General features: G+C 40.5%; 1 protein-coding gene across 1 annotated transcript; it reads right to left on the bottom strand.

Annotated features, from left to right (window-relative positions):
• Nucleotides 1–2,087: 2,087 nt before the first annotated feature.
• TGS1 (trimethylguanosine synthase 1) lies at nt 2,088–24,599 on the bottom strand. Its single transcript, XM_059473852.1, has 13 exons — nt 24,447–24,599; nt 23,726–23,790; nt 21,548–21,720; nt 18,859–19,711; nt 17,949–18,066; nt 16,755–16,841; nt 15,794–15,965; nt 13,975–14,329; nt 12,945–13,118; nt 11,848–11,991; nt 10,649–10,865; nt 9,518–9,596; nt 2,088–2,374 (listed from the first exon to the last, which is right to left on the bottom strand). Exons 1-13 carry the CDS (start codon nt 24,542–24,544, stop codon nt 2,258–2,260), a joined length of 2,652 nt encoding a protein of 883 aa, XP_059329835.1. The 5' UTR covers nt 24,545–24,599; the 3' UTR covers nt 2,088–2,257.
• Between the last annotated feature and the right edge of the window lie 3,343 nt (nt 24,600–27,942).

The following is a 27,942-nucleotide window of genomic DNA, read 5'->3' as shown; positions in this document are numbered from 1 at the left end:
CTCCATGAAGGGTTTGTTGGTTGATATTATTAACAAAAAAACTAACAGTACTCACAGATGTATTATAAGATTAAATTTAGATGGGTAGATTCAAAGCCCTGGGGAACTTCGCCAGTTCTGTGCAAGTGGGAAGTGAGGGCAAACATTTATCACAGCCCAGAAGAGTGCATTCTGACTTTAAATTGTAATTTAAAAAAAAAAAACCAACAAAAAAAACCAACAAAAAAATCCCCTTTTGTCCTTCTTGGTTAGAGAGAGGAACCGCTATGAACAAAGATATTCTTCTGCTTTTGATACTCCATGTGCTTGCAAAGCTCTGCAGAGACCTTCTGAGAAACCGTTCCTTTTTACCATTAACTTCATTACACTGGAAGTAAAAATTCAAATGGGTAAATGTTGTACCTTTTATATTTCAGCTTCCATACTTTATATACTGGGCACTGAACAAAGAGAAGATAGAAGTAAATTCACAGGCATTTCATTGTCAGAGCTTCCTTTTACAGGAGTAGCATCAGCAATATCTCAAAATGCTTCTCACGCATCTCCTTAAGGAGAAAAAGAGGACCAAGTAATGAGACAAGGGTATTTCTACAAGCAGCAATGAGCCAAATATAGTAAAATTTTAGTGTACAGAGTACTGTACACATTTATATTGTGCCATACACAATACATATGAATCTATTCTTCATTCAGCCTCATGGAGTTGGATTTTTGTTTGTAGCTTGCAGTGGAAGTCTAACAGCATTATTACATTCACATGCCACTGCCACAGTAGGTTTAGAGCTCCTGTAGTATTAGCACTCTTGCCAAATTCCCCTACGACATAATAGGAAACTTCTAAGAAATATTATTTCCTTAATAATTCCCTTTAAACATTGATGCAGAGCCAGCACAAGACTTCTTCCTTGCTGTAGCACTGTGGCAAAGTGCAGTGATCCAAATTAGCCAAAGTATCTTCATAAAATACCTTCCATGAAGCATGAATGTAACTGTAGAAGTTAGCACTTGTCTGGATCTGGAAAGACAGCAAAGCTTGAAAACAGCTATTTCCCAAGGGCTGTTTTACTGCACTGCAAGCTCACACTGAGTCATAACAATCCCTAAACACACAAACACTTTGGTCTCTTCAACTATTTTGAAGAGTTGGATTTCATTCCTTAATGGGGAAAATAGATCCTCTTATTTGGTTATTCTAGAGTTATTCTTGTTTTCTTGGATAGCACTAATGCATGGTTTAGTGCTTAGCTTCTGCTGCCTTCAGCATCCTGCTGCAGCATTAATTTATCTTAGAAATTATTATACCTATACTCTTACCTCAAAAACAACTCAAAATTGAGCTTGGGGACATAATGTAAGAATATTTCAGTGAGAGCACCATAGCCATGCCCAAGGCATTTCTCACCTGCCTCCTCTTCTACTTGAAGAACTGCACAAAGATCACTCTTCCCCTCCAAACTCTAAGTGGGAGCACAGAGCCCTCACCAGGAAAAGTTGGCTTATTTCTGCCCTGAAGCCTGTGTGAGGATTCCAAAGGCCTGGAAAAGAAGGGGGACAGAAACCCCTCTGCTTACTGATACAAACCTCCAGGCAGAAGGTTTCTTCAAAATATCTTTGCAATGAAGAGGAATGACAGGGAGATAAAAAATAAAATAAAATGACAATACCCAGAGGGTAGAGACCCACCTCCAGACACAAACACACCCAGCACTCTCTTTGAGCTGCCACAAGTCAGAGCACTCACTAGAATTCATGTGTGAACCTCCATCCTGCAAAGAAAACCTGAAAAAGTTTCTCAGAGAGCACAGAGCGAGAGAGGTGGACTGGGGTTAACCTCTTGTGGTGCACCTGACCCTCTAGTTTCACCTGATTTTCAGATGCTTCTCAAGCACAGACTGCAGCTCCTGTGGCTTTCAGGCTATTTTTCTTGACCCTCTGGGGGCTCAAAACCAGAGCAAGCACAGAAGTAGCACATGTGAGAGTTACAAAGAAATCCTGAACCTCACTTCCATGGGTTGGGCTGAAACCTTGAAAGACTGCATGTTATAAAGAGCTTTCTTCATACATTCACAGCTTTTCTACATTTACAATTTTGTCAAAATTATTATAAAACATTTATTGACAGTACAACAGAACAAATTTCTGTAGAGCGAAATTAAAGTGGAAAATGGCTTTAAGTAATTTTTGACCAGCCAGCTGTACAAAAGCTTAAGCAAGGCAGCAGTTAGGGAGGATGGGTTTGGAAGAATTCACATGGGGTTCAGGAGATGTCACGCCTTATTAGATCACCAAAATAAGCTGTTATTGTCTTCAGTTTGAAATTGAGAAAATTTTGTTCTATTTCAACTTTCCCTCCTGGCCCTGCTAAGGAAGCCACCTGAAAAACAAAGAACAAAAAATAAACCAATCAATGTGCAGGAAAAGAGACAAAACCCCCAACCTTCTAAGGCACAAACAATCAGAAAAAACTATCTCTGCTCTGTTAATACTGGTGGAAAATGTTCCTTGGCAGCTAATGCTTCTGATCCTCTTTTCATGTTTCCTTTTACTCACAGAAGCAGTTTGTGGCTTGTGACTGAAAAACGCTCCTTACCCAAGTCACGAAAACAAAAGGATTTCAGAGCCAAACAGAAACACTCAGAAGTTGACATGCTTGGGCTGAGGCAAGAGATGCTACTCTGGTTTGCATGGTACTTGGCATTTGAGAAATGCCAGTGTAGCAAAAAGCAACCCATAAGCTGTGCTTGAAAGATGCCACATCCCAAATTTTGGGGGAAGAGTAAAACCAATTTTAGTAATTAGAATTAGTAAGCATAAAGGTTGCACTGAAGAGTGGCAGGGTGGAAGAGAACAACCCAAACAAAACCAAGCCCCAAACACACAGAGAAATTCACAGAAAAAGGTCACAGTTAATTGTTGTTGCTATTGCAGCTAAAGAAAAAGCTGGAGCAGTGCTGAGGGCAAGGCTGGGGCAGCAGTGCTTCTGCAGGCTGGGGGAGCCTGCCAGGCAGCACCGACCCCAGCTTTATGTTTTTGATCACTGGAGTGAGAATTTCACCATTCATGCTCTGTTGGACTGAGCCCATGGCACACCTTTAATGCTTAATGTTTACAGACACACCATTTCACAGAGGACTTTGCATTTTGGACTGGAGCAGGCAGTACTCTCCCCTCTCCTGTTCCTATTCAGGATGACCCTAAGGGATAACAGCTTACAGGCCATCAACTCCTCATCAGGAGAGACTGCACAGTCAGAAGGACAAACACCAAAACTGAACATGGTCTGCTTTTTTCCCCTCCACTTTGGACCCTGAGGACCTGTCCTGTGGGGGGGTCCATCTTCACAGCCAGTTCTGCTCTGTGCTGCCGTTTTCACAGGCTGCTGCATGAAAATTATTTCTGTAGTTCCCCATGCAGGGAAACTTCCCAGGCAAAGTTATCAGGGTCTACACTAGATTTTAACTGATCTTTAAGCCAAGATGATGTTAGCAGTTGAAACTTTGAATTCAAGCTGTGTTATTAACACTTCTAAAGCCCCTTGAGACTTAACTCTGTAGTGCAGGTTTAAATATAAACATGGTGAACTTCCTCTATTTTATTGTGAGTAAAAAACCAGCCTACTATCAAGAGAAAATAACATTAATTTAAACTACTCTTTGAACCTTTATTGACCTGCCCAGAAAACTGCCACACTTATCTAAATCAAGCATTTACTTTTCTGTTTTGATTTTCTCCCTTTTTTTTTGTTTTTTTAGACAAAAAGTGTGAGCAGTTTCTTCATCCTTCAACTTCTGGTGATAGGAAAAATCGCTCGGCGTTCTTGTCAGAGAGGAACCTGCCACTTAAGTAAAAAACCAGAGGCTGGCTGACTTATAAATAGCACAAGAATCTAAAACTGGCAAGTGATCAGGAATGTTAATTTTACAACTTATCTGTTCCTACTTGAAATCCACAAAGCATTGTGGGTTGATCCATAGTTTTTCTAGGAAGATGTTAACTTTTAATTTTTTACAAACAGAAGCTGGAATGTCCCTTCCAAAAATCATCAAGAGGCTTTGTACTTTATAGTTGATGTCTCTTAAGTATTCTAAAATATTAATTGGATTAGTCAGTATAAGAATACAGAAATTAGTGTCTGGGGGTTATGCACTCCTGCTTTCTGGGCATGGTTTGTGTCACTAGCATATCTAAGTATGACTAACACATTGATATTAAACACTAATATTTACTAAACATTTATCTTAGAAGGCCAAGTAAAACAAGATGCCCCTACACTGATGGGTGGTGTCTACCAAGGGACAGCTGAAAATTTACATATGTTGTGTCTGGTGTCTAAGTGTTAAACCCAGGATAACTATGATTAATTTCAAACAACGACTAAAGGCATTTGATAAAACCAAAGGTGAAAAAAAAATTAAATAAACACGTGGGAATAAGCTCTGCTGGGACAGATCTGGTACTGTATGCTCTTTAACCCACCCAATATTCAGAGGAGAGAAATGCAAATCCTCTGTGACAATGCTTAGTTGTAAATTGCTGGAGGTTGCAAATTTAATTACGTAGGAGTTGCCAAGTTTTCCTTAGCAGGGCTCAGTCAACCCTGACAAGTGTAGTGAGGGAAGGCTGCCACACACCAAGCTTCAGAAGGGTCTGGCCTGCCAGAGGGACACCCTCTAAAAATAGCAGCAGATTGAGGAATGATGCTTTGAGAAAAACAAAGATGCTCAGCTATTTTTAGAGATATCGACAAACATCTCCTGTTTTTGCAGTGCACTACAATGATGAATACAGAAATACTTTTAAAAAACTTGACTACTCCAAAATGTCTTTATTTTGCACTTTCTTGTGTACAAACAATGATTCCCTGCTGGCAACTCTCCTTACCCTGGTTTATTCTTTAGTCCAAACCCACATTACCTGGGTGGACAGATATTGCTTCCTTTGCTGTCCCTAGGCAGAGGTAAAGGTTGCAGCTCCATTTAACACCTCCCTGCATCCCTCTCACCTTCATCTTTCAGTCCAGTGACTACTGCTAAAAAGAGTCCACAGCTACAGCCACAGCTAAAACACATCAAAAAAGCAGCCAACAGGTTTGAAAAGGAGACATCAGAAAAGACTAAAATATGAAAGGGGAAATAAACACAAAAGATTATTTCAGGAGCACGAGTTGCTTGAGGTGCAAACTTCCCTTACATTCTTCAAGTGTACTTTTGATTTTGAAGGTTTTCCTACTGGTCTTGGGGTTTTTTACATTTTTTTAATCATACTGAAACTCTTTTAGTAAAGTAACTTCCCATCTGTTCCAGTCACCAACTAATATAACTGTGGACTAAAAATTTATTTTTTTTCTCCCCTCCTAGAAATTTTTCTTGGGTATGACAAGTACAAGCTTTTTGACTTGATATGGAGTCATACAAGGACTCTGTGAATCAATTAATTTTATAGAATGCTACTAAAATGAAGAATCCCCTCCCCCTGTATCCAACCTAAAAGCTAAGGGGAACAAAACCCAACCCAACTTGAAAAAGAAGAAAATAAGTATTCTTTACACTGAACACAATAAAATAAAATGCTTTCAGGCAGCATTTTTGAAAATGTACAGGTATGCATGTGAATAATGACACCATCACAGTGGTGCTGTCACCCTTTAATAGGCCAGACATTTATTTATTTTTTTCTTACGTAGTGTAGGCAAATTACAATTCACTATGCAAGCATTATGAGCTTCAGGAAGGCTGAAGTTCAGAAGTATCACTCTGGCTTGCTGTATGCCATGGGTAAATTCTGACTTTTATCAAGGACAGAGAACACACATGGGTTTCAAGTGGGCTGCTTAAAAGCTGTTGTTATTAACACAATAGTCACAGCTGAAGTGTATGCAATTACATTCACTTAGAAATGATCAGCCTCCAAAACACATCAACCCATGGTATTTTATCTGCCAAATCCCCTAATACCTAAGCATCTTAAAAATACTATCAAATCAACTTCTGTTCATTTCCTGGCCTCTCACTCCCTGCTTTGCTCACTGTTCTATTTACTCCTAAACAAAGATGACTCTGCTTGGCAAGACCAATTTGGCTAGGCTCCATTTTAAAATATCACAGCTTAAAGAGAGAATTCAAATAAATAAATGGGTTTTACTCATCTTCACTCTCCCTTCATTGAGCAATCATTTTTAACAACTGGACCTTCGCAAACAGAAACACAGCCACACCAAACACATTTTTTCATCCAGGCAGTATACTGCAGACAGAACAAGACCTCAGTGTCTAACTGCAGATTTTCTCAAAGTGATTGATGGAGATGATGTAGGAAAAAAGACAAGAAAAAAAAGAAAAGTACCAGCATAATGTGTATGTTTTGTAGGACCATCAAGGTCCAGAACACTTTGCTTAATTCTAGGTTCACAGAACCACTCTACACTAGACAAGAAACAAAAAGCCATTCCTGTATTCTGACAGTATTTGAAATATAAGCCAGGTCTGAGACACCAACCTTTAGGACAGCAAAAGCTCCAACAACAGCACAATTTGACAAAATTGTGAGACATAGCTACCACAAACAGCAGTATGCCTGTCTTCAAAGCAGGGTGACATTTGTAGTGATCACTAAGGCACAATCCAGTATCTGAGCCACTAACCAAGGACAAGCAGGATAAGCAATGAACTCCCAATTCCCCATTACTCCATCTCCCAAATCTGGCTAGGCTGCTAAAGATGCTGATGTGGTTATCTGTCTCACAACAGACCAAGGTCACCTACATTTCAGGCTCACCAGTTTATTGGGGGGAGCCATCATGCATCCTGACAACACTGTGACCACCAGTGAGAGACCAATGCTAACTGAGTACAACTTCTACAGTGGCATGAAAAGAACAGATTCCAGCATTAGCAAGAAGGTCCTACAGCAAGCAACAAATTGCAGGTTCCTCCTTATTTGCTGCAAATATTAACATGCAGAAGCATTATCTGGTACAGAAGAGTTTGTGAAAGAGATTAGACTACCTGGGATGACTTCATTTCCCAGAGGTGAGTACACACTTCTCACTCTGCCCAATGAGGCAGAGCACAGCTTCATAAACACTTCATAAATTACATTTATGAACCACATAACAGGCACTAATAAATATACATATTTTTCAATGTATGTGTACACACATACTTATTATTCCTGATTGTTCCTAGCTAGGAAGAATATTGTTAAAGATTAATTCAACCTAAAAACAAACTTGCATACATTACAAATTTTCTAACATGTTTGTAAACAAGGAGACTTAATGCACTTCAGGGAAATGTTTTTATATTTCTTGTAAATCAGCCAACCATCTTGCATTGGTTCGCTGCTCCCTCTTGAGGTAGAAGTACAAAAGTTCACTTCTCTGAGACCTAAACTCCATTGATTTTTAAAGGGAATTCAAAGAACCCCATTTCTCTCAACAAGACCAACTCCACACCAACGTGGCTGATTGTAGATTGTAGCAGAAGTAGTAAGTGCTGTTTTTGCAATAAAGTCATGTGGAACAAGGCTGGATATCTTGTCCACCAATAAGGCAATGAACACCTCTGAAACAGCAAGGTCAAGGCCAGCTACCACCCTGCTTTCACTCCAGCAGCAGGATCCCTATATCCTTATTTTATGTTTGCAATCTAACAGTGATCTGATAGCCATTTTCCATAAAATTACATATCTTCCACAAAATTTGAACCATCTTAACTAATGGTTAAACAGTAATTTTATTGCAAGGTTGCTTCTAACTTCTGGGCTTTTTTTTTCAATTTTTAAAAATTTTTTTAAAAAAATTTTATTTTGCTGGAAATTCACAGCCCTAAAAGTGTAGTGACAGTAAATCCAAAAAATTAATTTTTAAATACAGTTGGAGATTTTGGTAGTCAAACCTACAACAGTCTTCTGTGGACCAGAGTATTCACCAAGGTCATGTTTGGAACATGTTTGACACACTTTTGTCCACACAGGATTAAGACACTTCCTTAAACAGTGGGCTTGATTAACATTCTCTTTCCCCCTCTCAGATCATCAACCTTTTGGGGGTTTTTTTGTTCTTATACTGGCACATTCTATTTCTATTTCTAAAGAAAGGCATAAGGAGTGATTACCCTTCCTGAGAGTAGCCCATAGCCTGGAACACTGAACTGAACTGAACCCAGGACCTCAGCCATGAACTTTTAACAACTGAGCCATGTTTTCGAGCAACAGTTGTTACTCTGCAGCTACCTGTGTTAAACCAAACCCATGGATGTAATCAACATAATTCAGAGCCAACTGTACCAAGATATAGAGATGTCAGGACACCTGGCTCAATCAACCAGAAGAGCCCAGCTCTTCTGAAGGAAAAGGTACAGGCCTGGGGGGAGTATTCCTGCATGCTTTTGTGGAAACAGAAGTGAAATGTAGATGCCTTTGGCCATTTAGCAAGCCAGTAAAAAGTGCTCATGAGTAGAGCAGAAAACTCTCTAAGGTCACTCTTCATCATGGGAATGAAATATTTGACAAAAGGCAGTGTTAAGATGCGATATAATTAGAGAAACTCTTTCTAAAATTAAGGTCCCTGTTCAAAGATTCATAAGCCCCTTTGACATTTCACCAGCCTGAAATGCAAAAAGGAATTGAATCATCACCTGCCAAAGCAATGGTTCTGTGCACAGCATGGGCTTAGAGTCTGCTAATACTTAGGCCATGTGAATTTCAGCCTTTTTCTTGAGCCAGCTGCTTGCCAGCAACAATTCCACAAGCCATCATATGGCTTGATGCCCTGCCTACTCTGAGTCGGATGCAGTTTTTGGAAAACCAGGAAAAAGTCCTGGGAAGTCCTGTGGCATGTTGCAGGTGAGAACTGCTTCCTTCTTTCTGAAAAGCTACAAGACATAATTAACATAGAAAATACACAGAGGAACCTAAACCAAACACTCAGGGGAATTGTTAGTCTTGTAACCGCTAAAAAACCCCCAAACTTCTACCAAAAATCTCTAATACAAAAAAACCCGCATCAGTGCCACAAATTCTGTGTTTATCACACATCACTTCAATGCAAGCAGCATATATGGAACCACACACTTGTGTGGACACCAACAGTACCATCCCTGAGAGCAGTGACTGCAGGCTGTGATTTCCTTCATAAACTGACAGCCATGAAGTCTGAGACTCACCAACTAACCAACTTATCAGACAGCAACAGCTGGTTAAAATATATTTTTTGGTATGTTTATAATGATATATGTGCCTAGCAATTGGCTTTGAAACTTCTACAAGAAACCCCATTCTATTGCTTTAAGAAGAACCAGTGTCAAAACAATGGAAATAATCTTATACCCCCATTTCTAAATATACCAAAAGTACTGCAAACACAGAAATCACTTAACACAAGGGTCAAACTTAAAAACACCATATAACCCACATTCAGCTGAACAGACTTAAAAGTCTTATGTTTGCATTTATAATACTTATGTTTAAGTCAGCTGAGCCTTTTATTCATTCACCAAGACCTCATCCAGTAACACACCTGGTTAATATCAGCATTCCGAGGCAGAAAATACACAATATTGTCGGTGATCTTCTTGGAGAGCCTGAAAATTTCAAATGTAGAAGCCAGTAAAGGAAAAAAGTAAGAATGGGGAAGGAAAAGTTGCTTTATGTTGATTAATTTTGAAAGTATGTCTCAATTTCAGCTATTATGCAATTAAAATGTAGTTAATCTTTTGAGTGTGTGGGTAGGATCCTCTTCTGAAACGCAGAAACTATTTCACCATTAGTGCCCTAAAGTAGAAAAAAACCCCTAACACTCACTTTTCATGAAAATTTGTCTGAACTACAAAGAAATATTTGACAAATTTGAATGTAGTTTGTAGCTAGCATATTTGGCTTACAATTGTTTTTTAAGCCACTTTGTGAAATCTCTCACACGTGCATATGAAGATTTTCTTAAAAATATGGTTACATTTTAGCATAAAAGGGAACAAATTAAGATTATTCTGTGACAAAAGAAACACCACACTTCATATATGATAAAACTATTATGTTAATACCTTCCCAGATGAATGAGTGCTCAGTATCACTATTAACAAGCTAGTAGGAAATTCTATATATTAATTCAAAGAGTTAATATTTTGCTTGCACTCTTCTGTGATTTCCCAAGTCACAGGCAGGTGCTATGACTGAGAGCAGTTTTAGTAAGATATTTTAAATAAGATACCCCCTTCATGAATCAATTAAAAAGTGGAATTAATGACAAGGTCACAGTTCACAAAATTAGTTATTATCTCTCTCTTTCTCTCTCTCTCTATATATGTATATATACACACACCACATGGCTATTTGATTGCTATGGGGTATTTTAATAAAATAACATAAAGGAGTTAAAACTGCAGAATTAATGTTTAAGGTTAAGAGCTACTCAATTCACTGATGGATTTTTTGCCTTCAGGAAAACCTCATTACTGTTTTATTTGCTAATAAGAAATAAAAATATTTAAATTTAGGTGGCGAAGACGACAAAACAAATGGTCTGCATCTGGAACTCCAGCTGCCGACTGTGTCATCCACAGTCAGCCAACCGGGCATGCAAACCCCACGGGAGGAGAGGGAGGAGAGGAAAGGGAGAAGGCCACCACAAGGCAGAGCCTGGAAAGGATATCCATCCGGGCAGATCATGGTTTGGATGTCGAAGATGTCGGCGGTGGCGTAGTCGGGCCCCCCCCAGGGCGGGCTGAGGAACACCACGTCGGCGCGCAGGCCGGCCGCCAGCGCCATGAAGTCGCCGCACAGGAAGTTGATGTGCTCAGCCACGCCGTACACCTCCGCGTTGTGCCGCGCCAGCCGCAGCTTCTCGGGATCGATGTCAATGGCGATCACTGCCCGCGAGAGACGGCAAATGCTGGGATTAACGGGAAGCGGGAATGGCGCCCGAGCAGGGGCGGGGCACTGCGGTCAGACACCGCTTCTGTGACAGTCCCGCGCAAGGATCAAGGACATGGCACTGTCTGCCTAAGAGAGCAAGTCCTCCTTGCCTCAGGTTTGGCACGGACAACTTCAATGCTGTCCATTAGAAACTCACTCTTCTTTGTTAAAGAAAAACATTTATCTGTGGCTGGCCCCATACTTCTGAAAATCGAGTTTAAAAAGCCCCAACCAACACAGCCCAACTCCACAGAGATGGATGATACAAGGCCAGTACATAATAACAGAAATTAAAATTGAGCCAGGAAATACAAAAAGCCAAGTGAGATGTATAGATGGGATCATAGCCTGCCAAATTTAATGCAGTAGAAACTACCATTTGTCTCGCTCAAACACTGATGATAGATGAACTGGTACGAGTATCTAGCAGGAAATATTTGTACAGGAAATACTCTCAACATTTCACTACAATATCATTAGCTGGCATTAGACTAACATGAAATTATTATCACTTTTGTGCACTTGGTTCTGCAGAACCTGCACGTGATTCCATTCAGTGCTTTAAGTACTGTTCACATAAAGCCTGGTTTTTTTGAGTACACAGACTTCAAGTAAGAATTGGGAAAAGCAGCAGCTTTGACAGAAGTTCACTTTTACTAGTCATCTCCACAGTATCTGACAGACCAGATATTATACCACACAAAAATAGTACTAGTACAACACAAATCTGACTCTGACTTAAAATAGAAAAGCAGATTTATTGGTCCTTTTTGAAAACAGAGAGGTCACATTGTGAGTCTGATAAAGTGAAACAGCTGCTGTTGCTACAGAAGCACCGAAAAGAAAATAAATCAACAAACAGAGCACATACCTGAATAGTGTCAGAAAAAAGATTGAAGAAACAAAACTAATGCACTGTTTACAACACCTACTTACCTCTTTTTGAGGTCAGTGCAAACTGGATAGCATTTCCTCCAACCCCACAGAACGCATCCACTATGATGTCGCAGTTGAATGACTCACTGACACGGACAGCAATATGCTCAGCTATTTTCTCAGGAGTAACAGAAAACCAGCCCTCTGCAGAGGAAGGGGAAGAAATGTATTTTCACCTCTTATTTCAAGGTCACCTCATTTAAAAACAAACAACCAAGCCCCACATAAAACCGAAAGTTTAGTGTTAATCCCACGAATTTTGGCTTAGTGCATTCCACCAGGAAATACCGGCTTTGAAGATGATAAACTCTGCTCAGCCCAGAGATTTGCTAAGCAAACAAAGTCTCACTGAAGGAAACTGATATGCCTCAATCTCAATACATGCTTTGTTAACCTTGGTGCTGAGGATTCTGGTTTATCAAGAAGTCCACGAGCACAGCTATGAAAAGCTTTATATATTGTGATGATGCTTTGTAGGAAATTAAACCAGAAATATATTCTCTTATCCACCATTTTATTTTCTTTGTCACCATGTCTGGTCTGCCAATTAATCTGCAACTTTATGAGGGAAAGCATTAGAAATTTAAGGCTTACATACCCAACCAACAAAAAATACCTGGTAATCCTAATTCCTCCTTTACCTATTAATTTATGATTTGAAGTGTTTTGCAAGCAAACATGGAAAAAAGTTGCTTTGCAAGTGACTGCTGCAAGTCATAACAAAACAGAATGAAACTAGATCCATCAGCATACGTGGAAGTTTCACAAAATTATTTTATAAAATATAGAAATAGAAAAATATCACTGAGTTTCTGAACAAGTCCTGACGAAGTATAATTTGGGTCCAGCAAGATCTTCAGCAAATATAAGCACTAATGCAGACAGGGATGTGCCACACAAAAAGCATTTCTGAAATCTAAGACTGCCTGGTACCTGCCTGGTGGGGGGCGGGGGGAAGGAATTTATCCATGGATGCAAAGACACACTCAGTAGTGCTCCTCCTTTAAGAAAATTAGTAATAAACTGCAAGAAGGACCACAGATTTGGATAGATCCTTGGATATATCACCAAGTCAGCACACTCAGTACTGAACCCACCTCTGTCTAGTTTAATTCCCTCATCAAACCGGGAGAAGAGCCGGTAGCGTTGTGCCCAGTACTTGACGAGCTCTGGATCAGCAGCAATCTCAGGAGGTATAGTTCTCTGAGCATTTTTCTTCCTCCTCCTCCTTTTTGTCTCCTTCTTCTTTGCAGTAATGTTTTCATCCACAGCTGGAAGACACTGCAAAAGTTAACAGTCACTGTTCTTGTAGGCTAGGGAATGTAATTGGTAGGTGAATGGTTTTAAACCTTAACACTGCTAAATGTTCTTTATTACCGTTTGCCAGATTATGAAGATTAGAGGCTTTAAATTAAAAAATAGCATCCTGTATTTAAAGGGATTAGGCACAGTCCTAAAAATCCTCACTGTTCACCCATTATTTAAGAGCCTGAATCTTCAACTGGAGACAATAAACTCTATGCAATGAGCAAACAAGTGGATCAGAGACCAGTTTAATGCCCTTTTATCAGTAATGAATTAAAACCAATCTAGACAAGAGTTTTGCAGTAGGAATCTAACATAAATGAACTACTGTAGGAAGGATTAAATTATATGTAAAAACCTGAATAATCCTGCTTTCCTTTGTTTCATGTTAAAGAGAAAAGTGCGTAATATTGATTTTTTAAAAATCCTATAAAATAATTTTAACAACACACGTTCCCTAGAGCTCAGCAATGTGCATTTGAACCCAAAACTGTGCAGCTACCTGAGGTTTAATAACCCTCATCCTTGCAGAGGGTAAAAAAGGTACGAATTGCAAACTTGTTAGACCATGTCAAGGATAAACAATGACTGTTCATCTATAAAGAAATACTGTCACCATTAAAGATAAGACCTGGGATTCTGGCATTCCAGAAATAAGCTAATTCTACTAGCACAGCTCCCAATTGCTTTCGTTACCCCTTAGAAATAATGAGTCCCATTGAATTAATAAAATAAGTAAGTACTGCACGACACAGTAGCTTGAGAAGGCAGTATTAAGCCTCCTGCCAATTCATTTCATCCGTTTGCAGGAAACTGATTTACCTTGGCTGATGTCATCTGTCTCTGGCTGGAGATAATCAGGAATATCCAGAGGGACAAGCTGCCGCCCGCCGCCAGGCTCAGGCCTCCCTGTCCCCAGCTCATCGGAGCCACTCGCCGCAGCGTCCTGCGCCTCCCCCTCAAGCTTACTCCCTCCAGGCTCTGTGCAGGCTGCACTGGGAGAGGGTGGCTCCTGGATTTCAGCATCCAGCATTGCACTGCGTGTGGCAGCAATGCCCTCCTGACCCTCTGAGTCGCTGCTGCTCACAGACAATGCCCCTGCTTTACCCTGAGGGGAGCCTGTCTGGGACATGTCTTCCTCCTCAGCTTTACTGACCTGCTTCAGGAACATCTCCACCTGCAATTGTCAAATATCACAGATGATCAGATAATGATCTGTTATCCAGAGCATAGCTTAAAAGCTTTACAGTTCAAAAGCACCTGCCACTGCAGGCACTCTCTACCATGTGTGTTTTGAAAACAGTAAAATATCCAGACTCAAAACATTCAAGTAGTCCTTAACCATGCTCCCTTTTAAAAATATTTGGAAACAAGTTGCCTTTGGGAAATAGATGTCAGCTACCCCCAAAAGAGAAACAAAAAACCAACCAACCAACAAAAAGATCAACTGATAAATACACTAAATAATTCTTATGTAATAGCTAAATAGTCACACTCGCCACAGCCCAGGTGACCAAGACTACTACTTCACAACTATCTTTCTCTTATCTGCATTCAGAGATAACTCTGCCTCTCAGGGAAGAGTTTTTTAGCATAAACAGGTAAAATTACCTTCACACATTGTTGTCTCACCTTCAAGATGTACCAAATGGTGCAGGTGGTAAAGAGTTCTGCTGCACAGCAGAGAGTTCAACATAAGCTCCTAACCAAGGCACAGACACCACTCCAAACTCCTCAAAGGCACATGCAGATGCTCCTTTTTACATTATTGTTGCTCTGAGTGGCTCTAGACCTGGAGCAGTTCCTTACCTGGAAGTCTGAGGAAATTCATAACTTTTTCCTTCACATAATTGAAGTTGCCCTCAAACTATATTGGCCCCAGGTACAAAATCAAAAATGAATCAGAAATTATAGCAATGTGACTGGAGCTCAATAAAACACGTATGGCATCACCACCACCAGAAAACAGTGCTTTGCACTTGGGTTTTGGGGAATGCCAAGCATCCCAGAGGAAGGTGAAATAACATTAAAATCTGTGCCCTCAGATTTTCTGAAAGACTTAACTAAGTAAAATCTCCAGTGAACAAATGTTTCTACTTCTTAGCAATTTCTGAGTTTTAAAATAAAAGCATAAAGTTATACATGAAAATAACTGCAGGTAGAGGTATAAGCAAAACCCTTTCAAAATTACTAAAAATATGGCATTCCATGAAATACACTAATCTACACAAAGATTTTCTGTTACTGCTGAAATGCCAGCATTAACAACTGGCTTCACATGCAATTTACAATCAAAGATGCTTTTAGTAACACCAGAAACCTACACACACCTCTAAAGCTATGTGCACCCAGATATTAGGAATAACTTTCACATAGCTTGGCCATTTAAGCTCACATTCCTCTTGACAGTTCTACCAATGCCTTTTCATAGCCATCCTAATCTAAATACTGTTCACTATTGGTGGGAGGCAGAAAGGAGGGGGAGAAAACAGGAAAAAAAAGAAAAATGAGCAGTGGACTGACATTTAAAAATGCCATCTACTCTGGGCAATTAGTATTCTTTTTTGCATTTTCATAATACAACAGCAGCTAAGGTATCTGATAAATCTACGAATTAGAACAGTATTAACAATTAACATACCTTCTTCAAAGTTTTGCTTTTTTTGCATGTCATTTCAGATTCCTCTGTGAAGAAGATGTGTGTGTTTTTGCTCTTCCTTGGTTTACGCAGATCCAAGAATTTGGACTTGAGTTTTGCTTTTTTCTCCAAATACTGCACACTTCGGTGGGTGAAATCTGGAATTCCACCATACCTGAAAATAGACAGATAGATACATACATAAGGACCTAGTTGGTTAATTTCCAGTTTAGAATCTTTAACATGAATGTTGATGTTTACAAAAAATGACTTAGACTTAAGTATTTTTTTATTCCTCCATTTAAAATAGGTCACTGGGTGTAGCTGCAAAACATTGTACCTTCATGAAAATGTTAAAAATTTTTATTTGAAAATGTTTAACCTAATTAGTTTTAGATTTTTTTCTAGTTATATAGTAGTTATATAACTTCAGATGAAAACAATTTCCTGGGCCAGCCTGAAGAATAGGAAATGAAAAAAAATCTTGAGTAGAAAAATAACATATATTTTTGGTGGCTGTCAAGAACCTCCAAACCAGTTGCTTTTATTTTCTGGCAAATGCAATTAAAAAAACTAAAAATTTTCACTGGCCAACACCTGGCAATACTTTATTAGTATGACAATATTTCACTAATATAAAGGAACTTCATTCCAATATGAAACAGCTAAAAATCATGATCTCAGCCCACAGGACTCCAAACTGAGAGGACCATTTATTGTCAAAGCCTTTGTGCTCTGATTTAAGTAGCCACTTAACATTTATACAACTGAAAGTACCTTAACTGCTACACATAAAAGTAACATGGAAGGTACTTTCAGTTGTATAAATGACTCCCAGAGACTAACCCTGGAACTCAGTTTCAGAAGTTTAACAAAAAGGAAATGGAGATGAATGGTCTATTTCCATAATAACAAGAGGGCTGACATGCTAAGAAAAGCCCCACAGTTCCTTGTAAGTAATTACTTTTGTCCTGTGCCACACTTGAAACCCAACACAGAGCAGGTTTCCTCGGGATCTTCCACTGGGTTCTCTTCCATGTCCAGCTCATGGCTAGGAAAAAACACAGATGACAAAGTTACTTACTGTGAAGAAACCAATCATTTTACAGCTATACTGCTAAAAATCTTGCAAATTGAAAACATTTAAATGTGGGTTTCAAGTAAGTTCTTCCACACAGTGCTGAAACCAAACCAAGAAAATAACACCACTCTATTCTTGTGCACGAATTTTTGAGTTGGTTTGTTTTTATTTACCCAATTCTATGGACATATGCCCTTCTACTGGGGTTATAATATTCCAAGTATTCTGAATGACCTCTTAAAATACTTAATGGCAAACCCTACAAGATGAAGACAGTGTTTGCTCACCCTATTTCCAGATTACCTTCATCATCTATCATGTTACCTATATTATTATCTATATTATTAATATCTATATTTGCTGTGGGAACAGCAAATATAGATATTAATCTATATTTGCTGTTCCCACAGCAAATTTTTAATCTATTTCTATATCTAATCAAATATAGATATCTATCTATTATCTAATATATATATTAATATCTATATTTGCTGTGGGAACTGCAAAACACTAGAATGAAACCACAGCTATGTGATTAGCAGGTAAAAATTCCACCCACTCCTTCACATTTGAGTCTGCAAATTTATTAGAGAGAAAGAGCCATCTCACCATCTTTGAAACTATACATTTTTAGAGAAGAAAGAAAAAAAAACTATGACAAGGCAGATACTGCCCATTTTATGACTGCCATAGCTCTGAGCATTTTACTGGCAGCAATCAATGCAGTTAAACAATACAGATGAATTACTGTTGTTCTGGTATTGCCTATATTAATTAGACCTAAATAAGCAAGCTGCCCTATGCAATTTAACCATTTTGTATACTCCAGTGGCACAAGAACAGCACCATCACCTTGTACAGTCATCAAGGCCATACACTGTTTTCATAAAGCACTGGAAGAGAGGAAACATCCACAGCTTGTTGTGAGGCAAAGCAATAAGTAGTGATGGAAGACTATGTGGCTTTGTACTGACATTTTAACTCATATCCTCAATCAAAGGTATAGTTAGTATAAATCAGAAGGCTCCTGGAGCTGGACTGCATGAGAAAAAAGCTCATGTAAATTTCATGACTTGCCTTCTCTTGACTTTGACACATCTGTATTCAGGAGGCTCTTCATCCTCATCTTCATCTTGGTCATGAAGCAGCAAGTGCTTTTTTTCACTTGAATTTGAGCTACATGACTCCTGCACACCTAAAAAAAGATACATCACATTCTCCTTCTGCATAAATCAATTCCTTACCTTCCTGTCCCCAAAGTACCCCTGCAGCTACAGCTAGTTAGTGTGTGCCAAACACACATCTTTACTTGTCTTTGTCTGAGGAACAACGTACTAATAAAGTTTCCAGTATTACACTGTAGTGTTAACTATCTTATGAAGGACCAACTTCAAATTATCTTATCTCTCCATGAAAAATAAAATGTCTGTAAGATACAAAATTTGAAACGGTTTCACCTTGTGTGTAAAATTTGTTTTCCATCTCATTAACTATGCAAAGATATTCACAGAGATTTAGAAAGGGAAGATTTAAAGAGTCTTCTAATTTCTTTTTCAAAAGGAGATCTCTTCATCTCTCCCATTCCTGCTCTACTGTAGCACCAAGCTGGGACCACATCTGCTTCTTCCTCTCTTAGAAAGTCACTAGCAGCAGACTTAAGTCTCAGCTGCAGTATCAAGACTAAGATAATTAAATATGCACTAACAGGGAACTCTCACCAATATCTGTAGTACATTTGAAGATTTATGAAGTACATGTTCTGTTAAAACCATTTCTGGCTTAAGATATATATAGGATGTATATATAATATACAGGTTAGAGAGGAGAAATCATCCAAAGAAGCAGAGGGAAGAAAAAGGAATTGAGTATGTAATCATTCCACAAAATACCTAATTGACTTTTTAAAAATAATACAGACATGCCCTTGTTTCTTATATACAACTACCTAGAGAATTCTGATAATCAACTTAATCTGATTTTGTATTACCTGACTGGCTAACACTCTTGTTTTCACAAGATGATCTCCTTTTTCTGCTTCCTCCATCACAGGGCTCCTTCTGGCTTCCACTGTCAGATGAACTCTGCTCTTCAGGATCTTTGTGGGCTACTGTTAGAGCAGCACTGCTGTGCACCACTTCCTCCAAATTCAGATTTAAATCACAAATCCCAGAAATTATTTCACTGTGGGGATCAGCACTCAGTGAGAGTCTTTCTTCACTTCTGGTGTTGGAGGGAGACAGCTCCAAGCTCAGCACTTCACTGTGCTCAGGTCCTGGGCTAACCAAGCCCATTTCTCCTGAAAAAACAGTCTCCTGTGTAATTCCATTAATTTCCACCTTGTCACCATGTGAGCTCTCAGTAGTCCATCCTTGACTTGTCCAGTACTGAAACTGTTCCCAGTAATACCAGTACAGTTCACTATAATGCTGCTCCCATTCTTCCTTAGTATCTGGACTACTCCAAGGCTCAGAGGCTGTGATGCCCTCAGATGATGACACCTCTTGGTGCTTTTCCAACCAACTTTGCCAAAGAAGGCCCTCTCCATACTCGTTCCAGTACTTCTCCCATTTTTCCTGAAGTTCGCTGGGTAAAGCCTCACTTGCAAGGCTTTCTGAACTTTCACAGTTCTCTTCAATTACAGCCTGAGGTTTGCTGCTCATCTCACATTGCTCTGTAGCTAGAGCCAGCTCATCAGAAATGGACTGGGTACAACCACCACAAGCTTTGTCCTGGCACTCCTGCCCCATTTTATCCTTGTGTTTTTGCTGTAATTCTTTTTTCTTCTTCTTTTTCTTTTTCATAATCTTCACATTATTTTTCTTTCTATAATTTTCTGTTACCTAAAAGATGATGGAAAAGTTAGAAGTCCATAACATATATACAATCTTGTTCTCTCTCTAGTCACATTTCTGTTTCCATTGGAACCCTCCCTCTCAGTGCAACCCTGCTGTTAGCTTTCTCCCCAAAAAGGCTGTAGAGTTTCTGGGTCTGGTAGGGCCCTGCTACATACCTCAACTGGCACTTCTGAGGAAGGTGTGAGGAAGAGCTGTAGAAACACACATACACAAAAAAGCAGAATGATAGACAGAAGTACAGGGGCTGCTGAGTGGGAAATCATGAGCAGCTCAAAGATTCAGAAGGAAATTCCTCAAGAAACACTATAAAATCCTAAAGTGAGGTTGCTCAGGAATCAAAGGGTGACAAGGTTGAGCTCAACAGCAAAATACTGTCCTGGTAACATCAAGGTTTTGTTTTATGCAACTGTGGTGGCTGACCCTTACTTTTACCTGGTATCTGCCCAATCAGCAAACACTGTTTAGTGTTTTATTAGGATAGCAAACATAATGCTCAACCTCACAGAATGTTAAATACCAGCTATTTTGGATGCTGTACACACACAAAAAAAATAATTCTGTACTCAAAAACTCTATAAATCCTGCAGCTGAATCTCTGTCTTGAAGAGAGTGACCCCAAAAGAGGGGAGCAATAAATTTTCCGTCCCATAATAATCTCCAATCTTCCTATTTGGCTAACAGAAATAGGAAACAAGGAAACAAGAACCTCCTGCCCAAACAGGTGGCCCTTTCCTTTGTGCAGTACAATCATTTCACTTGTTACAACAAACGCAGATACAGAAACCTGTTCCTGAAAGGAACGCTAAGGTAACTTGTTGGATTCATCAATTACAACTCCACTTGTTTCAGAAGGGCTTCCTGTGATGATAAAACTCACATGGACAAAGGACTGTGAATGTATGCCCCAAGAGCTGCAATCCTTAGTTCTGTTACACTGACAAAAATGTAAGGTGCACTATACAGAAGTTAAAACTGAAGAACTGGCACTGATCTTTCATCCACATCCCTTGTGTTATCATACACAGTCCAAAGCACAATGCTTAGTAGTAATCTAATAAAAAATGCATTATTTTCCCATTCAACTTATTTGCATATTACTACACAGCAACACAAATTGTATACATGCTTTGGGCTTGAAGTTGGATGCCTGTATGGTGTTTTACAAGTTATCAATTAAAATTGCATACAAGTTTCTCCTATTTATTTACAAATTAATTAGGTCAGAACCATGCAGTGCTCTGTCTCACTGTCAGGGAGGTCTGTATTCCACAGTCTGGACACTGTGAATATTGCCCTGTCTTTTCATCATCTGTGAAAACTTCAGGCCCCTTCTAAAGCCCAAATGTTCCCTCTTGGAAAAAGAGCATCAATGCCTCATTACTTGCCTTTTGGAGCAGCCTGGCTTTATCAGCTGCAAGAGGAATTTGAAAAATCAGCTGTTTACATTACTATCAAAAGCTAAATGATTAAAGCAGACAGTGTGAAAATAAATGCTCAGACTGGTGTGTACTAGCTGTCCTGATGTGCAGCATCAGCTCTATCACAGCTGTTTTAAATCAGGTTTCCCTAGTCATGAGACCACTATAGATATTGACACATAAAGCACAGCCTTGACCCTGTTTAGTCCAACTGGCAGAGGGGCTTTACAAGCTGGACAGATCAAGGTGCTGTGTGCTCCTACCAGGATGCAATGCAGGCAGCTTAAAGGCAGCTCAGATACATTTCCATGAACTGCCATCTCAGAAATAACTGAGAGGAGGCATGTCCCTAGCTCTGGAAACACTACACAAACAGAAACAAATAAAGCAAGCAAAGATTTACCACAAAGTCCCTGTGGGCTGACTGCCCACCAAACTGAAGAGGCAATCCCATGCTCTTCATAAGCTCAGCTTCTGAGTCTAATTCAACTTCTTCCAGGTCCAGGGCATGATTAGTATCCACCTTTAATCTCACATTGGGACAATGGTTCTCCTCCTCAGATGCTTGTTCTTCCCCTGTTAACAAGATATATTCAGGAATATAATCTGATTCTGACCCCTGAATGCCACAGCACAGCACACAAAACATAGCAGAACTGCCTCTTATGCTTTCTTTCCCATTTAAAAATCTTCCTCATAAACAGCTCAATTTCTGCATAACTATCAGTAGGAATCAAAATGTAACTTCAGGAGCCAAGGCACTGGACTGTGTCTGTCTGGAAAGGAGTTAAGTTCTCCACAGCAGTCTCTATGGCACCGTGTTTGGGATTTGTGGCTGAAGCAGTGTGGACAGCATGCTGATGTTTTGGCTACTGCTGAGCAGTACCCACACAGCCCCCACAACCTTCTCTTTGCCTGACTGTACCCTCCACAGCAAGCTTGCACTTCTATCAAATTGTTAAGCAGAAACACAGGTATAAAAAATTACAAATATTATTGAGAAAGCAGGAGTTCTATATGGATGGAAATTATGATATCAAAAGCTCTTGACTAAGCTGATAATACTGAAACATTCAAGGTTTTTTGTTTGGTTGTTTAGGATATATTTACTGCCAAATTATCACCTAACATGAGACTTTTCCATTTTTAACTGATTATTCTCACTACAAATCACTCATACATGTACAAAAACATAGTTTACAATCTTATTCTTTCATTACTCTCACATAGCCTCAATCTAATCTGTGCTATTATTTATCAGCTTCTATTTCTGCACAGACTTCCTTTCCAATCAAGATATGCTGCTGGATCTACCAACACAGCAATGATTAAAAAAGATGCCACAACAATTATGGTAAGATATGCAATTTGAGGAATTCAGGAGATGGAGTAGGGGAATGGTGTTGAATTTGTTAGACTATACACCATGATAATTCCTAGATTACAAGCATGCCAAGTGAGAGACTTACTTTTCTGGTCCTCCTCATATGATTCATTGTATATATGTGAATCATAATTTTCCCCATCACTGCTATTGCACTTCTCTACTTCTTGCTCAGCAGATTAACTAGCAACAGCTAATGTCCTAGTCTAGGGTAGAGACAGAGGACACAAACATCTAGGATCCACAGACCCTCCATTATGCAATCAATATTGAATTAAGTTGAAATTATGATTTAAGACCAGGTCAGGGATGTGTGATATAATCTGTTCTATGCACCAGGTGAATATTATGTGAGCACGTAAAATTTATCTGGATAGGAATTGTTGGGGAAGATGAAACAGAAAAGCCTTATAAATATGATTGCCTGGCAAAAGGTTTTGACAATATGGAAACTATAAGTGAGATAGAAATGAAAGCAAGCTTTGAGATCCCTTAGTTACTGAACAATGGGAAAACAATGGTAAGGCTGGCTGAAGGTAATCCCCTTTTGATTAGGCAATACCCTCTGCTTGCAGACAGGTCCAAGGGTCAGAGCAGACCCTACTAGCTTGACCCTACTAGCTTGACCCCTAGAAGGGGTCTAAAGAGTAGTTTTTAGGGTTTAAAATGTAATGATTCTTATAGGCTGTATGTAAATGCTATGGGATTTGTATCTTGTACTAGATTGGCTAGTGAAAATTAAATATTTAGCACAGAACATTTATGGTATTGTAATGGGGACTTTGTCCTCTTTTACTTTCTTCCTCTCTCTTTACTTCTTGCTCTTTCTTTCAGGGCTCCTCTTTGGGGCTTGCTCCAGGCTGTGGCTGGCAGCTGCAAGCAGGGTCCCTGCACCCAGGCCCTTTGCAATAAACCCCAAGTTCCACGACCTGGCTTTGGAGATCGCTTGTCTCCGTCTGTCCTGACCGTCCTACCCCCCATTGCTCCTACCAGGAATAAGCACTGCACTTGGTTTGACACAAACTTCTACATCAATATTATGGTAACCTGAAAGCTATGTAAGTTTTAAGTTATTATTCACTTCTGTCCCCAAAGCAAAAGTACTGAAAAACACAGAGGTAGGAACAACTTAAATAACCACACATAACTCATTTTGAGACTATACTTCACATTGCATAGTACATTGTATTAGCTTACCTGTACTGTCATTGTCATCTTTGACATAAAATCCTTTTAATCCCAGTTTATATAGTTTTCGATCTCTGTAAAAATAAAGACAGACACAGACAGTCACCATAGAAACAATTTTTTTTTTCAGTAAAAGCAATCATTCAGTGGAAAAAGCCTCCCCAGGGATGCAATAAAATCCCCACCACTGGACGTTTCAAGATGATACTTGATGGAGTACTTAACCTCTTCTAGGCTCCGCTCCCATGAAAGGCCGGACCAAGGGACCTTTCCCAAGGCCCCTTCCCACATGGGCTGCCCTGTGATTCCAGACACGCGAGACAAATAAAAAGTAACAACAGCTGGAAAAGGCAACTCTTTAATTAAAGCCTGACGGGAAAGGCCATAGGAGGGACGCTCAGAAAACGCTGCACTACGCAGTACACTCCGGAATTTAATGTTCTGGTCCTCCTCCCCTTGAGGAGCCGGCTGCTCCCCGGCGGACGGGGAGAGCGAAGGGGGCGGTAGGGCGCGCTGAGCCCCGGCCCAGGGATCGGCGTCTGGGGGCTCCTCTCACCGTTTTCCGCTCCCCCCAGCAGTGATAAACACACCGAGGTGCCTCTGTGCACAGCCCCGCAAACCCCTCTCCGCCCGCATTCCCTGGCCGCAGCAGCGCGGCCCTTCCAGCCCGTCCCCAGCGGGACCTCCCCGGCCGCGGGCACCGGGACAGGGCGCGCCCGGCGCTACTCACTCGACGAAGGCGCGGGAGCAGAGGCACAGGATGGCGCCGGCCGTCCCCGCCCGCAGCAGCAGCTCGGCCACCAGCCCCGGGCTCGGCTCCTGCACCATCGCTGCGGGAAGCTCCCCACGCCAGGCCCGGCCTGGCCCCGTCGCCTTCCGCCGGAACCGCCGCCCGCGCCCGCCCCGCTGCGGCCGGGAGGGCGCCCCAAGCGGGGCCTGCGCTGCCGGTGCCGCCCCACGAGGGGTACGGGCGTGTTGGGGGGGTCAGAGGGGGCAGAGAGGAGCGAGGCAAAGGAAAGTCCGCGATAAAAGATGCAGCAGCCAAAATCTGGCAAAAGCGGGAGTGGGAGACAGAAGTGAGCAAGGCGTTTTTGGAGTAGTGACGGGAGCAGAATCACAGAATGGTTTGGGTTGGAGCGGACCTTAAGATCGCTTTGTACCAACCCTTCTGCCATGGGCAGGGACACTTTCCACTAAACCAGGTTGTGCAAAACCCCATCCAGCCTGGCCTGGAACGCTTCCAGGGATAGGGCATCCACAACTTGTCTGGGAAACCCCAGTGCCTCACCATTCTCACAGTAAAGAATGAATAGGAGAGCTTAAAACGGTGAGAGAGTGGGGACAGGATGGGCAGAGAGAGTCAGAATGAGAACAAAGCCTGGTGAGAAAAGGGGCTTGGGGTGAAACAGGAAGGTTGGAATGAGACTCTGGAGGTTGGGTAGGGAGAGAGAAAACCATTGGGAAGCAGCCGTGTGTGATAGTGCACAGTGATACAGATAACTATGTTTTACTCACAGGTTTCTTTACTGTGGGGTCTCGCTTCAGGCAATACCTCAAGATATGACCTGGGAAAATACCACTGAGGGACCTGAGGACTTGAGAGAGTTGGAGCATGTTTAGAATAGGAGGTTGGTTGGAGACAAGGGAAAGTGCAGTGATAATCAGACCACAGCATCCCGCCCTGTAGAATCAGATTCTATCCTTTTCTCTCCTGTAGAGAACTTATATGATGGTACACTAGGTTTGAGAGATTTCCTGTGTGAAACACTGGGTGACGGACTGTTCAGTTCTACTTAGATTATTCAGAGTGTATCTATAAGATGCATGAAATTCATGTCTCTAAAGACCATTACAAAACCTGCCTTGAGATCACTGGGACAGGCTTTCTCAAACAAAAATTATGGACTTGGGATCTCTTCTTACCTGCTAACCTGCTTAATAGACAGTGAAAGAGCATGAGAAAGAAATGTAGCCTTCATATCTGCTCTGCTTTTAGGCCCTGTCCTGGTTTCAACCAGGACAGGGTTAATTTTTTGCAGTTGTGCTAAAATGGAGAATACCGTTCCTAAAGCACAACAGGCCCTCTGGAATGTGCTTGTTTTTGACAAGCTGGGATACTGGGTGTTATGTTACCTGCATTCAATGCATGATAAGGGTGCAGTTTGTCTGCTGTGCTGTCTCTTTCCCTTTGCATCAGTGTATTTTAGGTAACAAGGCTGTACAGCCTCATGAGGGTGCAAGATGTCCTCAGGATTTATAAGACATTTCTTACAAAAAATATGCAGAGAGGAGTTTGGATGCAGAAGGATGTTTAGGTGACAGTAGCACAACTACAACAACAAATTCCATCCATTTACAGAAAAAAAAATCTTAGTTGTGTACTGAATCACCCACCATCTTCCATCTTACATCTGATATAAACAAAAATATTAAATGCCAGTGTTAGTCAGGGCTTGAATATGTCTATCACTACAGTAATTAAATACTTTAGAAATGCAGGGAAAGATTGCACCAGTTCTGGCATTCATGTGGATCTAACTACAACTGCAATTAGGATGATATATCACCTTCATATTTCAAAAGTGAAGATGCAGTAAAATGAAAACCTTTCAACACAAATTGTTTAGCAACAGCCAAATGCTGTGCATAAAATTGAATTGTGAAGTGCAAAATATTTTGAGAATTATGATACTCCTCTTCTTAAGGAAACAATGCTACATTGTTAATGAAATGCAGTGAATTGCACTATTTTATAAGAACAAGATGCCTCTTCTTTTATAACATTGCAGCCCAATAGCCTGCAGCCTGCAGGAGCAGCCACCATCAGGTAAGGCTAAAGCTATGTGGGAATGCCTCCTAGTACTCTCCCATTCCTCAGCCACCTGCAGCTGATGGCATGCTTTCTGTCTGTTTAGCAAGATAGTGGATTTCTTCTCATGATACTTGTCAAGTTTACCTCACAGTTGTTGCATGAGAAGGAACCTTTTCCATTTTGAACATGGCTTCTCCCAGCTTCAAATGATGCTTCCCTTATAAGAAGAATAAGTGAGCATTTGAGCCATACTCAGCTACTGTACTGGTGGATTTTATAGATATCAGTCCTTATAATCTCTTCCAAGGTGACAAACCCTGGCATATCCAATGTTCCTCCTATGGGAGCTGGTCTGTACCTCTGGTTTTCCCCATTACTCTCTTTTCTTGTTGTACTTTACCCTACTAGAGATACCCCCTTTAGACCAAGACTGCACTGATAGGTCTGACCTAGGCAGGGCAATGCACTTGGGCTGTGATTTCTAGCACACATGACTTTAAAATGTGGCACTTAATACCAGCAGAAAGATGCTTGTGACAACACTTGTTTCAATTTAGGTTGCACTGGCCAGTAGCATGTTTCAATTAAAGTAAAATAAGCCATTCTTTAAAGATTTCCACTGATGAGATTCTACTGATAAAAAAGTCATATGTAATGAAATTAGTAAAAGTTTGCTATTGACAAGGAGCCTGTTTTACAGGAAGATAATGGACTGCTTCACACTGAGTTGGTGCAGGGCTGGTATGTCTTTCCCCTAGAACCAGACATGATTTGCCTGATGCACGTGGATGCCACCAAAGCAACCTGCATTGCTGCAGCCTGTCCCCAGGCCAGCTGCCCTTCCCTGCCCACCCTTGCTTTCCTCTAGTACATCCTGTTCTGAAATGCTTCTTCTCTATTCCCCCACATATTTCTGTTTCTTGCTCCTTGCTCTCACAAAGAGTTAGGGGCTCAGCTTCAAAGCCCTTCTTGGACCTATCTGTTGTTATTATTTTTATATATCTTAGGTGATAGTGAGGATGTCCCCTTTGCAGTGATCCTGGCTTTGCTGCTTTTATCTGTGCTCCTCAGAAGGTGACCTTGCCTCCCAACTGGCTTTAAAGCATTTCATTATTTCCTTTTTAAATCCCTTTTTAAAGCTAACTTCCATGACAAATACTGACCAAATAAAGATAATATGAAGGATTCTGGGAAAAACACCTGCAGCTATTAAAAATAAAACAAAAGCAAACACATGCAATGTTTATGAAATGGAACATATTCTCACTATAACTCTTACCTGCTCAGTAATTCTGAGCTCCACCCTTACATTCACATCTCCTTTACCATGTAAGAATAGTGCTGGACAAATTATTTCTGAGACAAGATGAAGCTTTTTATATGTTTATGTATGAGCTCTCAGAAAACAGCATTC

This window comes from Ammospiza nelsoni, chromosome 1, assembly GCF_027579445.1.
Source record: "Ammospiza nelsoni isolate bAmmNel1 chromosome 1, bAmmNel1.pri, whole genome shotgun sequence".
Taxonomy (NCBI): Eukaryota; Metazoa; Chordata; class Aves; order Passeriformes; family Passerellidae; genus Ammospiza; species Ammospiza nelsoni.
This window is presented reverse-complemented; position numbering and strand designations above follow the sequence as displayed.